The 13,154-nt window shown below is 39.8% G+C and overlaps 1 protein-coding gene across 3 annotated transcripts in view; it reads right to left on the bottom strand.

Annotated features, from left to right (window-relative positions):
* Positions 1-9,202, bottom strand: part of rufy2 (RUN and FYVE domain containing 2) — a 34,727-nt gene extending 25,525 nt beyond the window's left edge. The window contains exons 1-5 of one of the 3 annotated variants that reach the window (XM_062976232.1): positions 9,041-9,202; positions 4,926-5,099; positions 3,852-3,969; positions 2,007-2,108; positions 542-665 (exon numbers count right to left, since the gene is read on the bottom strand). In XM_062976232.1, the coding sequence (XP_062832302.1) occupies positions 542-665; positions 2,007-2,108; positions 3,852-3,969; positions 4,926-5,099; positions 9,041-9,140 (618 nt within the window). In that variant the 5' untranslated portion in view covers positions 9,141-9,202. The remainder of the gene's footprint in view (positions 1-541; positions 666-2,006; positions 2,109-3,851; positions 3,970-4,925; positions 5,100-9,040) is intronic. The other 2 variants (XM_008115185.3, XM_008115186.3) reach the window with 2 other exon arrangements.
* Positions 9,203-13,154: the final 3,952 nt, after the last annotated feature.

A 13,154-nucleotide genomic window follows, 5' to 3' on the forward strand; every position in this document is an offset into this window, starting at 1 on the left:
ATTGCATTTGAAATGAAATCTGCTTAGGAAATAACCAGACTTCTATTCAAATAGATTCACCAAAACAAGGGAGTTATTCTTGTCTTTTAAGGGATTTTAACTTCTTTTATTCTAGTCCATCAGCTTGGCTTTATCTCCAGTTACTCAATTACTGTACATCAGACGTTCAGCATCCCTTATCTGGAATTAGAAATCTAAAATACTCCAAAATTGTTCACATGAGTGACAGCTTTGATTTCTGATGATTTGGTGTACACAAACTTTGTTTCATGCACAACATCATTAAAATATTGAATTATATTCAGGCTATTTATAAAAGGTATCTATGAAAAAGAAATGAATTTGGGGTTTATTTATATCTCATTATGTAGATAATATATATGCAAATACCTTTGCAGATATTACAAAATCAGAAAAAAACCCTGAAATCTAAAGTATCTCTGTTCCCAAGCATTTTAGATAATGGATCTCAGATTGCTATTTTTAAAAACTCCTTAGATTTCCAGGTCATGTATCAGCTCATAACTATATAGCCACTTACTTGTGAATCCAAATCTTCTCCTTTTACACACAGGTTTGCGTCAATTACATTTAACCCAACGAGCAACCCAACAATAACTACGCCTTCTTCTTCCATCATCAGTGCATGATTTTCATAAAATTCACTGTAAAAGGCATTTTAAATACTTTATATTTTACAAACTTTAAAACTTTTTAAAAGTTTCAATCAATCCTGTAATTAGCCTTACTTTCAAGTCTTATCTTAAAATCTGATTCTATACTGGTACTCTAAGGGGTTTCAAAGCGCAGGTCCATCACAGTAAACTACAGAATATAACAACTTGAAAAAGATCAAAGACCTGGAACACAGAAAAAAATCTGAATTCTAGAAAAAAGATCAAAATTTTATCTTGCATAGTTTATGCTGATAATAAAATCTGATCTTCTGCCCCATCAAAACTTTAAAAAGGTCAGGATATATATAATTATTAGTTCCAACTAGAATCAACCAACTGAATCAATTGAATTAATTGAACGTAAGTGCTGCCTTATCAAGTAGCCACTGACTCAATGAGGGGCTGTAGTTAGGACTAAGAATTAGCCTTAGCCCATATGATAAAAGGTAGCCATATATTTCACATTGCTTTGAGTAATTTTACCAAAATGATTATTTGTTATTAATTATTTTTTCAATAACAGTCAAAATCTTATGATTATAAATTAACAAGTATAACTTGACTAATTGTGTGATGTTACTGGGATGTTACCATTATAACTACTGTAGGCATTCTTTCATCAATAAAGTATGCTTTATACTATGTTCTAGGAACCCGTAGCACTCTGGTAGGTTTCTTTTAAAAAGCAGTTGTTTAGATATTTTCTAAAGAACAAAACACTGAAGATTTTCTTTTTTAAAAGTAATTATAATGCCAAATAGAGGTTTTGGGGAATGTGGAAAGGTACCTGTAAATAGCTTTCTAAGCTGTGATCTTTACTATCATATTACTAAATAGAATAATAATAATAATAATAATTTTATTCTTATATCCCGCCCCATCTCCCCGGAGGGACTCGGGGCGGCTTACATGGGGCCATGCCCAGACACGACAGCACAAATCAGATAAAACATTAAACCGAGCAGTAAAACTTCAACATGATTAAAAACAGTCATAAAAGTCAATATACACAATAATATTAAAATCCCGATTTGGGTCAAAAAATAGAAATTATAAATAGAAATTATAATTGAATAAAAGACAGCTGTATAATTGCAGTTTTTTCATCTTCTTCATAAAAATCTGGAAAGGCTTCACAGTGCTTTAGTGATGGAAGTCATGGTGAAGGGCGCATGGGTGTGGAAAAGTGGTTTTACCTTTGTCTGGAATATGGGTTTCAGGTTTGTGTATGGTTTGTAATACGTTGTGTGCTATTGTTTAGTTGTTATGTTAAACTCTTATATTAATAAAAAAAATTATACATAAAACAAAATCTGCAAAGGCACTCACCTAAGGAGATCCTTCCGGAAGATAAGACACCGTAAATAGTCAGCCATCTTTTTTTGCATAAGTGCTAATCGCAACCAGGCACGAGCACGTCCTAGGGAAGTCCTGATAAAAGGAGGCAATTTTTCAAAAAGGTATCCAAACAACATTTTTTGGTAAATAAACAAATATTTATTGAGTCATTTTGAATTTCGGTTTGGACAATGCCCTCCAATGAATTCAAAGTAAAGCAGACTCTGGTTTTATTTGAAGGCTAAATCAAAGAGTGTTGGTAAGGAAGTTCCAACTGATTTAACAGGTGTTTGAAATAGCCATAAAGACATAAAATATGATAAAAGTTGTCATGTATTTATCTTGAGCAAATATTTAGAATATCTAGCCTGAATCCCTCCCATCCAGGCTCCAGAGAATTCTCAACCCAAGCATTGCATAATACTTTCTCATGCAAACCAAAGAAACTAGAAACTACTGTAGTTCTTTCCACCATAAAGCTTGATTAATTAACAATTAATTCATTAATTAACAACATTTTACCACTAGGTATAAATCTTTAAAAAGAAAATGCCTCTGTCACGCTGTTTTCACCACTGTACCCATGAACACGAAAGAACCTAGAAGTGCAGCAGAAACAAAGGGCGCTTCCACACATAGCTAAATCTTGCGCCGAAACAGGTTAAAGTAATGAGTTCTAGTAAAGTAACAGGTTTTAGTAAACAGGTTCTAGTCCTCACCCCCAAGTCAAACCCCAGTCTAGATGCCACCCCCAAGCCCTGAATATAGTCCAAAAGTGCAAGATGGCTGTGTGCATTGAACCCTAGTGTTGCAGAACACGCCCCTGGAAGTCAATACCCACAGGCCCAATACCTCATTAGACCCAGATCTTTCCCTGAGAGGTAGTTAATTAATGCAGAGCAAACTGGCAAAACCTGGTTTATTCCCCATTAATTCAATTTTACCAGAAGCGTCATTTGGATGCCTTGGATAAAACCGAGACAGGACCCCCTTTTTTAGACTGTCTGGATGGGCCCAGTTATCTAGTAACCATTTGTCTGATACTTTACAGCTGTCCAAAAATATGTTTCTATACCCCAAATGAAATATTTATATAGTTCTGAGTATGAGAATCCTTAGCTACCCCTTGCCATCATAAAAATGGGTGTAGGGGAACAAACTTGGTTTTCAATATAAAATATAGAACTGTGCCCTGAACTAGACATCCCATTTCATTCCAATGTCTTGAAGTTTTGGAACATCCTATGTTTGATTTTGAATTTTGCTTCTTCTGTTTGAAACTGTGTGATACAGTAGAGTCTCACTTATCCAACATAAACGGGCCGGCAGAACGTTGGATAAGCGAATATGTTGGATAATAAGGAGAGATGAAGGAAAAGCCTATTAAACGTCAAATTAGGTTATGATTTTACAAATTAAGCACCAAAACATCATGTTACACAACAAATTTGAGAGAAAAAGTAGTTCAATATGCAATAATGATATGTAGTAATTACTGTATTTACAAATTTAGCACCAAAATATCACGGTGTTTTGAAAACACCGACTACAAAAATGCGTTGGATAATCCAGAACGTTGGATAAGTGAGTGTTGGATAAGTGAGACTCTACTGTACCGAGGTTTTATATGTAAACAAAGTAGGCAAACAAGCAAACAAACCACTTTATCAAATACCTGATTTCATATCAGCAATAAATAAAATTTCTACCCATTTAAACTTATTGGATATCTTTAACTTAGTCCCACTACATCCTGGGAGAAAGGTGAAATATAAATAAAATAATACATTTATATAAGTTAGATTCTGTTTTAGCTTAATTGTAAGCACAACTTACTTGAGTCCAGGTAAGTCTCGAACACTAGCAGCAATTTCCTCAGCTTCTGGGTACAATTTCTCCACAAGCTCCAGAGGGCCCCAGATTGTTTTATTGTAACTTAGGAAAGATTTTTTTACTAGAAGGAGGAAAGTAGAGCATTTTAACATTTTAAATTCTATTTGTGCACCCAGATGAGTTCACATAATCAATATACAGTCCTTTCTAACAGTAAAACTTTGTTGACAGGTACTCGCAGAGAATCAATAAAATAGTATAAAAGACATTTATAAAACATAAAGTAATGTTTTACACTTCTAGAGCATCAACAAGTTAAATCTGAAATCCCATATAAGAGGGATGCTGCTTTGGAGGGGCATGTGCTCCAATATTGTTTCAGAGGACGGTTGCCCCTTCAGATGCTCCAAACAAACACAAAGACTGAGGAAGAGGATGAATGTCTTGCCCTAGCCCAGGCATGGGCCAGCTTCAGCCCTCCAGGTGTTTTGGATTCCAACTCCCACAATTCCCAACAGCCGACCAGGACTCCACAAAAGTAAAAAACAAAACAAAAAAAACCCCAAAATATCTGCCAATGAATTCCAATAAGCAAAATGTACCACTTCCCCTTGAATTGACTGGTGTGTGCTGATTGTAGTGGGTGCCCTGTACCAAGTAAGCTGATAATGGGCTGGCTGATATGAAGCTATATACTATAAATCTACATACAGTACCATATAACATTGTTCGGCACTCTAACACTCTAAAAAAACAAAACAATTCAGGTAGCCATCTACTTTTGTGGAGCTTAGGGGCACAGGACCTTCCTGAAAGTGGAAAAAATGTGAATAAAAACAACTAGTTTTTTACCTGAGAGAAAAAGTCTTTAGAGATCTTTAGGTCCTCCAATGCGACTAGTCAATTCCACCAGAAGCTGACCACAGAGCCACATGAGAGGATCTACAGATCCTTAGAGGAACCATATTAAACGAATCCATGAATAATTGAATCCAAAAATGTTACACCTGCAAATGTGGAGGGTCAAATGTATTAAGACCTTTTGATAAAAAAAATGTTAATACAATTTTTCTGTACCTTTAAGGCCATGTTTCAAGCAATGCTCCATGACGACAAAGAACTGCTGCAGAGGTGGATAGTCAGAATCAAGAGTTCGTCCAAAGCTCAGTGCAGATTCAATGAGTCCCTTGATACTCAGTTTAGCCATATTTAATAAATTTGCTCGTTCAACAGCTGTAGGGTCTTTTGCAGCTTTAAAAAAATGGGAAAAGAAAACAGTCCAATAATTATTCATTCATCAAAGCACAACAATCCTGTTCAAATCTCTGTGACACAAAATGAAAAAAATATATAGCAACCACGATGAAAGTATAATGCTATGAAACATGTCATGTGACTGTCTGAAGCCTCTGATCCAGAGGAGTAGAAAATACTTTATTTCCTATAGCATTAGCAAATGTCCTATTCTACATCAATGCCAACAGCATGTTTACTTTAGAACATCCCATATTTCTTGGCATTTGCTAAAATGAATCTCCATTAAGTAACCTGCTAAAGGTTTTTTTCCCTTCCTTCCTTCCTTCCTTCCTTCCTTCCTTCCTTCCTTCCTTCCTTCCTTCCTTCCTTCCCCCCTTTTCTTTTTGCAAATAAGCCATCAACACTATTCACAACAATGTCAAGCTATGACAATACTTAGATCTAAGATTAGAATATTTTCCAAAATGTTTATTAGGACATCCTTGATTTTTTGCTTTCACATTTTTATCACTGTGGTGTATTGAACTGACAACTCCTGTCAACTAACCACAGTAACTCTGCAAGATGACATTCATGCAATTAAAGCTTCGTTTTCCAAAAACAGCATTTTACTTTCCACTTTCTACACTGAACTTTATGAATTATTTTACTATTCAACCTTCTACTTTGATATTTGACATTGTACCTAGGTCTTACCTATTTTGAATTACTCTGCTGGCATTGCAAGATTCAACCATTGCACTGTTCCTTGTTCCAAACCATCACTTAATATGCCTCAATATAGATGCACCCACAAAAAGTGGAATATAAATAAACATATACCAATAACAACAAAAATACTAACAAGATGATACCCAGGTGCAAATTTTCATAGTAAGCAGTCTAATGTCTTTAGAACAGTTATTAGCATGCACAGATTTTTTAAAAACTTTAATAGATGTTCTTCTTTATATGTTTTGGATCTATGCCAATATTAAAGTTTATTTGTTAGCATTTCACTTGGATATATTTACAAAAGATAAAACTACTCTATAAACTAGGGGCTAGGGTGTGTGGCAGCCCTGCAGATGCTGTCAGACTGTAACTCCCATCATATCTCATCATAGGGGATGGTGGCTAAGCTAATGGAAATGGCAATTCAGTAAAAGCTGGAAGGCCACCTATTTTCTACACCAGTTAAAAACTGTTACAATAAGCCCCTCTCAAAATTGACACTGTGAAGGTATTTAGGGCTATAATTCAGAGAATGCTGTTGCCCAAGTCTGATAAGTGTTGAGGTCCGAAATATTTGGAGGGCACCAAGCTAGAGAAGGATTCTGTATGACAGTGAGAACACAGACTATTTATTAATATTAAAATGCAAAATGCAAGGTGCCAAGTAATACATAACTTTTCTTCAGGCTTGATTAATGGAGGGAAGAAATCACATTGTAGATATCGGGGGTGAACTGTATACCGTTTCATTCCTATGTAAATATATGTCAGATGAATAATACAAAAGGCACAACAATCTTGAGTTCACTATGTAAACAATGTTAAGCTTTCCTTCTATCACGTCCAAGGTGAATGGGAGATATGTGTGTGCTTACAAAATGACTGGCTGCAGAACGGACTGCACTTAAAAGTGCAACAGCTTGTGAGCAATTTGTGCACTTGTGCAGTGTATCCCTATAGCATCCTGCAATTTGCAAGCCACTACCTTTCAGTGCCATCTTTAATAGAGCAATAAAAGTGTTTTGATGACATTGTAAGCATTACTGAAGTAGGTGAAGCTCTTAAAATATTTAAAAGCACTTCATAACTGCCAAGAATTACTAGATACTGGTCAAATGTGTGAGTTTCAACAAAGCAAGGGATAGAAAAGCTGGGAATTATTAACAGAATTTCAGGCGAGAAGAGAATGACAGTGATCCCTTCACATTTATGGTTCTGACTTCTGTAGATTTTATTTTAGGTTTGACTAAAATTTTCTCTCTAGGAATCTTTAGATTCTCCAGTGTGGATCCATGATCAACTTTCTCCAGTTATGCTGGAGGACCTAAAGATTTCTATACAGGACGCCTCACTAGTTTTCCAAATGTTTCGTGTTAGTGACACTGTTTAAACATGCATCATTTCGCAACACAGTAATTTAGTTTTACAAATAATTCAGGGGTTAAACCAACCCCTTATAAGACACACAGACACATATATAAACTCTAATAAAATGTATGGGGACACAACATATTTCATGAATTGTGGAATTTGAAGTCCAAACCACCTAGAGCATTGGTTCTCAACTGTGGGTCCCCAGATGTTTTGGCCTTCAACTCCCAGAAATCCTAACTGCTGGTAAACTGGCTGGGATTTCTGAGAGTTGTAGGCCAAAACACCTGGGGAACCACAGGTTGAGAACCACTGATCTAGAGGACCAAAGTTTGCCCATGTCTAAACTACACTGTAGAATGAACACAGTTTGACACCAATTTAACCTGTCATGGGACTCAGGGAATCCTGGGAGCTGTAGTGTGATGAGACCCCAGCCCTCTTGGGCAGAGAAGGCTACCTTGTAAAATCACAACTCCCAGGACCCGTTCGCATTGAGCCGTGGCAGTGACAGAGACACTGAACGGAATTCGCCCTACAGTGTACTGACTCTCATGTCATGGGGGGGAAACCTGGGCAATCCTGCACGGGTCACATTCTCTCAGCCTCAGAGGAAGGCAAAAGTCTTCTCCGTGCACAAAGGCATGCTGAGAAGACCCTGGTTGGATCAACACTACCACATAGAATCATAGACTTGGAAGAGACTTTGTGGGCCATCCAGTCCAACCCCCTGCCAAGAAGGAGGAAAACTGCATTCAAAGCACCCCTGACAAATGTTTAAAAACCTCCAAAGAAAGAGCCTCCACCACACTCCAGGGCAGAGAGTTCCACTGCTGAACAGCTCTCAAAGTTAGGAAGTTCTTCCTAATGTTCAGGTAGAATCTCTTTTCCTGTAGTTTGAAGCCATTGTTCAATGTCCTAATCTCCAAGGCAGCAAAAAACAAGCTTGAACTGTCCTCTCTGTGACTTCACATATTTATGCATGGCCATCATGTCTCCTCTCAGCCTTCTCTTCTGCAGACTAAACATGCCCAGCTCTTTAAGCCGCTCCTCAAATGGTTTGTTCTCCAGACCCTTGAGCTCCCCTGGACACATTCCAGCTTGTCAACATCTCCCTTCAATTGCAGTTCCCAGAATTGGACACAGTATTCCAAGTGTGGTCTGACCAAGGCAGAATAGAGGGGTAGCATGACTTCCCTGGATCTAGACACTAGACTCCTATTTATGCACGCCAAAATCCCATTGGCTTTTTTTGCTGCCATGTCACATTGTTGGCTCATGTTTAACTTGTCCATGAGGGCTCCCAATATCTTTTTCATACTTACTGCTGTCGAGCCAGGCGTCCCCCATATTCCAGGATCTGATCCCAGATTGGATGCTTTGAACTGTTATTTGGCAGTATAGACTAGGCATGGGCAAACCTTGGCCCTCCGGGTGTTTTGGACTTCAACTCCCACAATTCCTAACAGTGGGGTTTTATTCAGCTGTGTGGAAGGGCCCTGAGTCTACTCTGCCCGATAATCTGGAATCAGATCTGGGAATATAGAGCAGTGTGGAAAGGATCCCTGAGAGCCTCCATAAAAACAGAAACCTTTCTTGCTAATCACATTCCCTCAAAGGGAGGCATGAAGCAGCATTTCTTCCGGCGCCCCACACGATGGCCCACATCCCTCCCTGCTTCCAAGGAAGCCTTCCTCAGGAATAAACCCACGTTCAAAAGAGGAGGGAGGGGCTGCTGGAGAAGGATGGGCTTTCCTGCTTCTCAGCCACGAACACTGAGGGAAGGCAGGGGTCCCTGACCCCACCCTCCGACCCCCTCCTCGCTGTTGTTGCTTGCCCCTTCCCCTTACCCATGGCTAGGGCGGAACAGCAGCTCCCCGAGCAGCTCAGTGCCGAGCCGGCCCTCGCCCCCTTCGCGGCCTTCCTCCACCTCTCCTCCTCATCCTCCATCGCCGCCTCCAGCCTCTGCCTCTGCCTCCTCCGCCGCCGCTTTGGCCCGCTGCCTGCCTCCCGCCCGCTGCGCCCCCTGGCGGACGGAGGACTCCTCTCCGTTTCCTTGGCAACCAAATCCTCGGCCCAGATAGATTGGAGCCCAACGCAAGGCCGCGCTGTCGAATTCATGCCATGTGGGCCCAGTGCTATGGAATCACGGGAGTTGCAGTTCGGTGGCCCCCTTCTGCACGATCACATGATCCACATTATCAAAGCAGAGAATCCACTTGATCTGCGTTGAACTGGATTATCGGAGTCTACACTGCTATACGAGGCTGGAGTTAAAATTGCTGGAAGAAACATTAACAACCTTAGATAAACAGATGCCAGTAGCTCCAGTCCTTCCTGGAGGGTCGCTCCCAGGTGTTGTTGGGAGATACTTGCTAGGCCCCACAGTCGTACTGTGGGGTCCCGCAGGGCTCAATACTGTATCCCATGTTGTTTAACATCTACATGAAGCCATTGGGAGCGATCATCCGGAGTTTTGGGGTCGGGTGGTACACAGATGATGTCCAGCTCTATCACCCCTTCCCACCCGCTACCAAGGAGGCTTTTCAGGTACTGAACAGGTGCTTGGCAGCTGTGACGGTCTGGATGAGAGCGAACAAATTGAAATTGAATCCAGACAAGACAGAGGTCCTCATGGTCCGTCGTAGCGCCAAACAGGGCATAGGGTTACAGCCTCTGTTGGATGGGGTTACAGTCCCCCTGAAGGCACAGGTTCGCAGCATGGGAGTTCTCCTGGACTCATCCTTGAGCCTGGAATCCAAGGTTTCAGCAGTAGCCAGGGAAGCTTTTGCACAACTAAAACTTGTGTGCCAGCTGCGCCCATACCTTGGGAAGTCTGACTTGGCCACGGTGGTCCACGCTCTGGTTACATCTCATATAGATTACTGCAACGTGCTCTACATGGGGTTGCCTTTGAAGACTGTTCGGAAGTTCCAACTGGTCCAACGGACACCAGCCAGAGAGCAGCGTACAGGGAGCATACCACCCCTGTTACGTCAGCTCCACTGGCTGCCAGTCTGCTGCCAAGCACAATTCAAAGTGCTGGCATTAGCCTATAAAGGCTTAAATGGTTCCGGCCCAATCTACTTGTCCCAGTCTACCCTTTGCAATTCTCAGGGCCCTTCTACACTGCCAAATAATCCAGAATATCAAGGCAGATATTGCACATTATCTGCTTTGAACTGGATTATCTGAGTCTACACTGCCATATAATCCAGTTCAAATCAGATAATCTGGATTTTATACAGTTGTGTAGGAAGGGAAGACGAAGGATGCCAGGAGAGAAATTTTCAACATTTGTAAAACCACAAAATCCTCATACCTGCCATACTTTTCTTAGGTCGTTTCTTATATGCAAATATACTCAGAGAAAGGCATCTGAAATACGGCATAAGCATGACACAAAATGTTAGCTCACACATCCTCATCTTTTATAGCTCACCAGCAATTTGGAAAGTAACATAAAGTAATATAAAACATCTAATTTGGCATCATGCATCGCTTTGAAAGTAACGCTATTTCTACAAGAATGTGATCCTCTACAAGAATGTGATAATCTGCTAAAATAAACATATTGCAGAGACATTCTTCACTATTATGAACCCCTGAAAACAAAAACAAAAAAAGGCAATGATGCAGATGGATCCTTGACATCCCAAACACTTCCTCCAGTTTTTGGTATTTTGATATTTTTTGTTTGCTCCTTTTTTTGGCATGTTCCACCTAAGCATCTCTAAAATCCTGATCCCCCCTTCCCTCACCCAGCGACATATAATTCTCGTTATTGCTCTAAACAAGCTTCCGAAGAACACTGCATCTATCAAAGAGAAAAATAAAAGAATGAATTGATCGGAGTCATCTGCATCGAATTCAGGGTAATTTAAGTGTCCAACTTCATTGCATGTATTTGGTGAGAATATGCAAGAATATCCTGTCACCTGACATTCATTTTCTCGAGACTGATAATAGTTTAATTTTTTTTCAAACCATTTTTTTTCAGATTTCTTGCTACATTATTTCATATGCAGAACAAAATGACATTTATACAGGCAACAAACAAGTTTGTTCTTAGGTTGTGTTTTTTGAAAGTTAGTACAGGTACATGTTTAAGTGTAGCTCCACACAGATATATACATATACACACATATATAGTATCTTTGGATAGTATGGTGAAGGGTCATGTAATGTTTGTTTTGCTCTCTGTGCCCCTATTCACCTCATTTTCTGTCCCTGTGATCATTGGATTTTGAAAGATTTGGCTTGTTATGAAAACAAGGATGGGTGATAAAACTTCAGTCGGGACACCTTTTCCCATGATAACTCTTTCAGGAATGAATTTCCCTTCCGAGGGGCAGATTTCTCTAATTTCGTGTTATCTCACCCCCCATTCTTAACTATGAGTTGTTTGTAAGTCAGATGCTTGCAACTCAGGGACTGTATGTATGAATCTCGTGTGTGTCTATTTATAAATCTGTGTGTGTGTGTGTGTGTGTTGTATAGCTTGTAATGATAAAAGAACACTGAAGTGATTGTTGCCTCACTTTCCTGTGTTCATGCACTCTCCATAATTCTATGCTCTCTCCACTAGGCATGTACGATCCATAAAATAATTGTTCTACACTCTTTCCAAAAATAGGGGGCGCTGGCACTTTGTTTCTGAAGTATTTCTGAATTTTGGGTACTGAAAACTTCGAAACTTTGTGAAACTTCCAAATATTCTTAAGTATTTTGTTAATGGTGGACACGATTGGCCAAGAGGGAAAACATCACTGGCAGTGGGGGAACTTCAGATGCTTCTGTGGTCCTCATTTTTTTAGCTATCCTGATCAAATTTGCTACAGTGTTAGAACACATCTCCCACTGTTAGCTCTCCAAATTTCAGAACATTTAGATGATCGACTGATTTTTAGGGATTTTTTAAAATTATGAAATACATTTTTAAAAGTAAGAGCTACCTCCTTGAATTTTCTACAAAATGACACAAGGTAACGGGATCATTTCCCGCAACTTTCAGACAAATTCATACATCTACCAATTTATGGTACATTGAATCTGATATATTGATCTCAAGCAACTACTAATGGGCAAAGTTGTGCAATTTGGAGAAAAAGGAATGCTTTGCCTGCAGTATAGGATATATGGAAGGGGAACTCAAACAAACAGGAATAAGAGGGCCCTTACTGGGGCTGCAGGTTTTGAATAATGTTTTAAAACAGTATGAAAAGGTAATAATAATATGGAGAAGGCAAACAAAACACAGACGTTTTAATTTCAATATTTCAGAAGCTGAAATATTGATTTTCGCAATCTACAAATCCCCCTTCCCTAACTTAAGATGTATTTCAAATTAAAAAGACAAATGCCCAGCCTTTTAGACCCAGCAGCATACTTTAACTAAACAAACCCCACTCGTACTGCCCCCAACAAAGGAGATTGCTTTTCACTCTCCTCCTGCAACACTTTCTTTCTCTCTCCCAACACTCTCCCTTTCTTCTTTCTCTCTCTCCCAATATCTCTCCCAAAATCGCTCTCTCCCAATATCTCTTGCTCCCTCCCAAAAACCTCCCCTCCTTTCCTTCTCCCTTCTTCTCCCACCAAGTGCAGCAAAGCACCCAGCAGCGGCCAGCCACCCTCCACCATCCCTTGCCCTGGAACACTGAGGCTTGCTTGCCATGCAGTCAGGTTTATAAAGACTAATAGCGACCGGATGTGCCGATACTCCCTCCTCCTCCCTCCAATGTAAGCCCTCATTGGCTGAGAGACAAGCCTACTTTTAGGGTTTGCCTCTTTGCCAGCAGGCTTGATTGACTTGCACAGTTATAGCTGAGTTGTACATCTGAAAATGTCCTAAGACACCTGAGCAATGGCTTAAAAAGTTTCAAAATCTAAATGTTGCGGTATGCGTGTCAGAAACCCATTCGGATGTGCTAAACTTCCGAATAAACATTCCACTTACGACATTTC

Source organism: Anolis carolinensis, chromosome 3, assembly GCF_035594765.1.
Source record: "Anolis carolinensis isolate JA03-04 chromosome 3, rAnoCar3.1.pri, whole genome shotgun sequence".
In the NCBI taxonomy this organism is placed as follows: domain Eukaryota; kingdom Metazoa; phylum Chordata; class Lepidosauria; order Squamata; family Dactyloidae; genus Anolis; species Anolis carolinensis.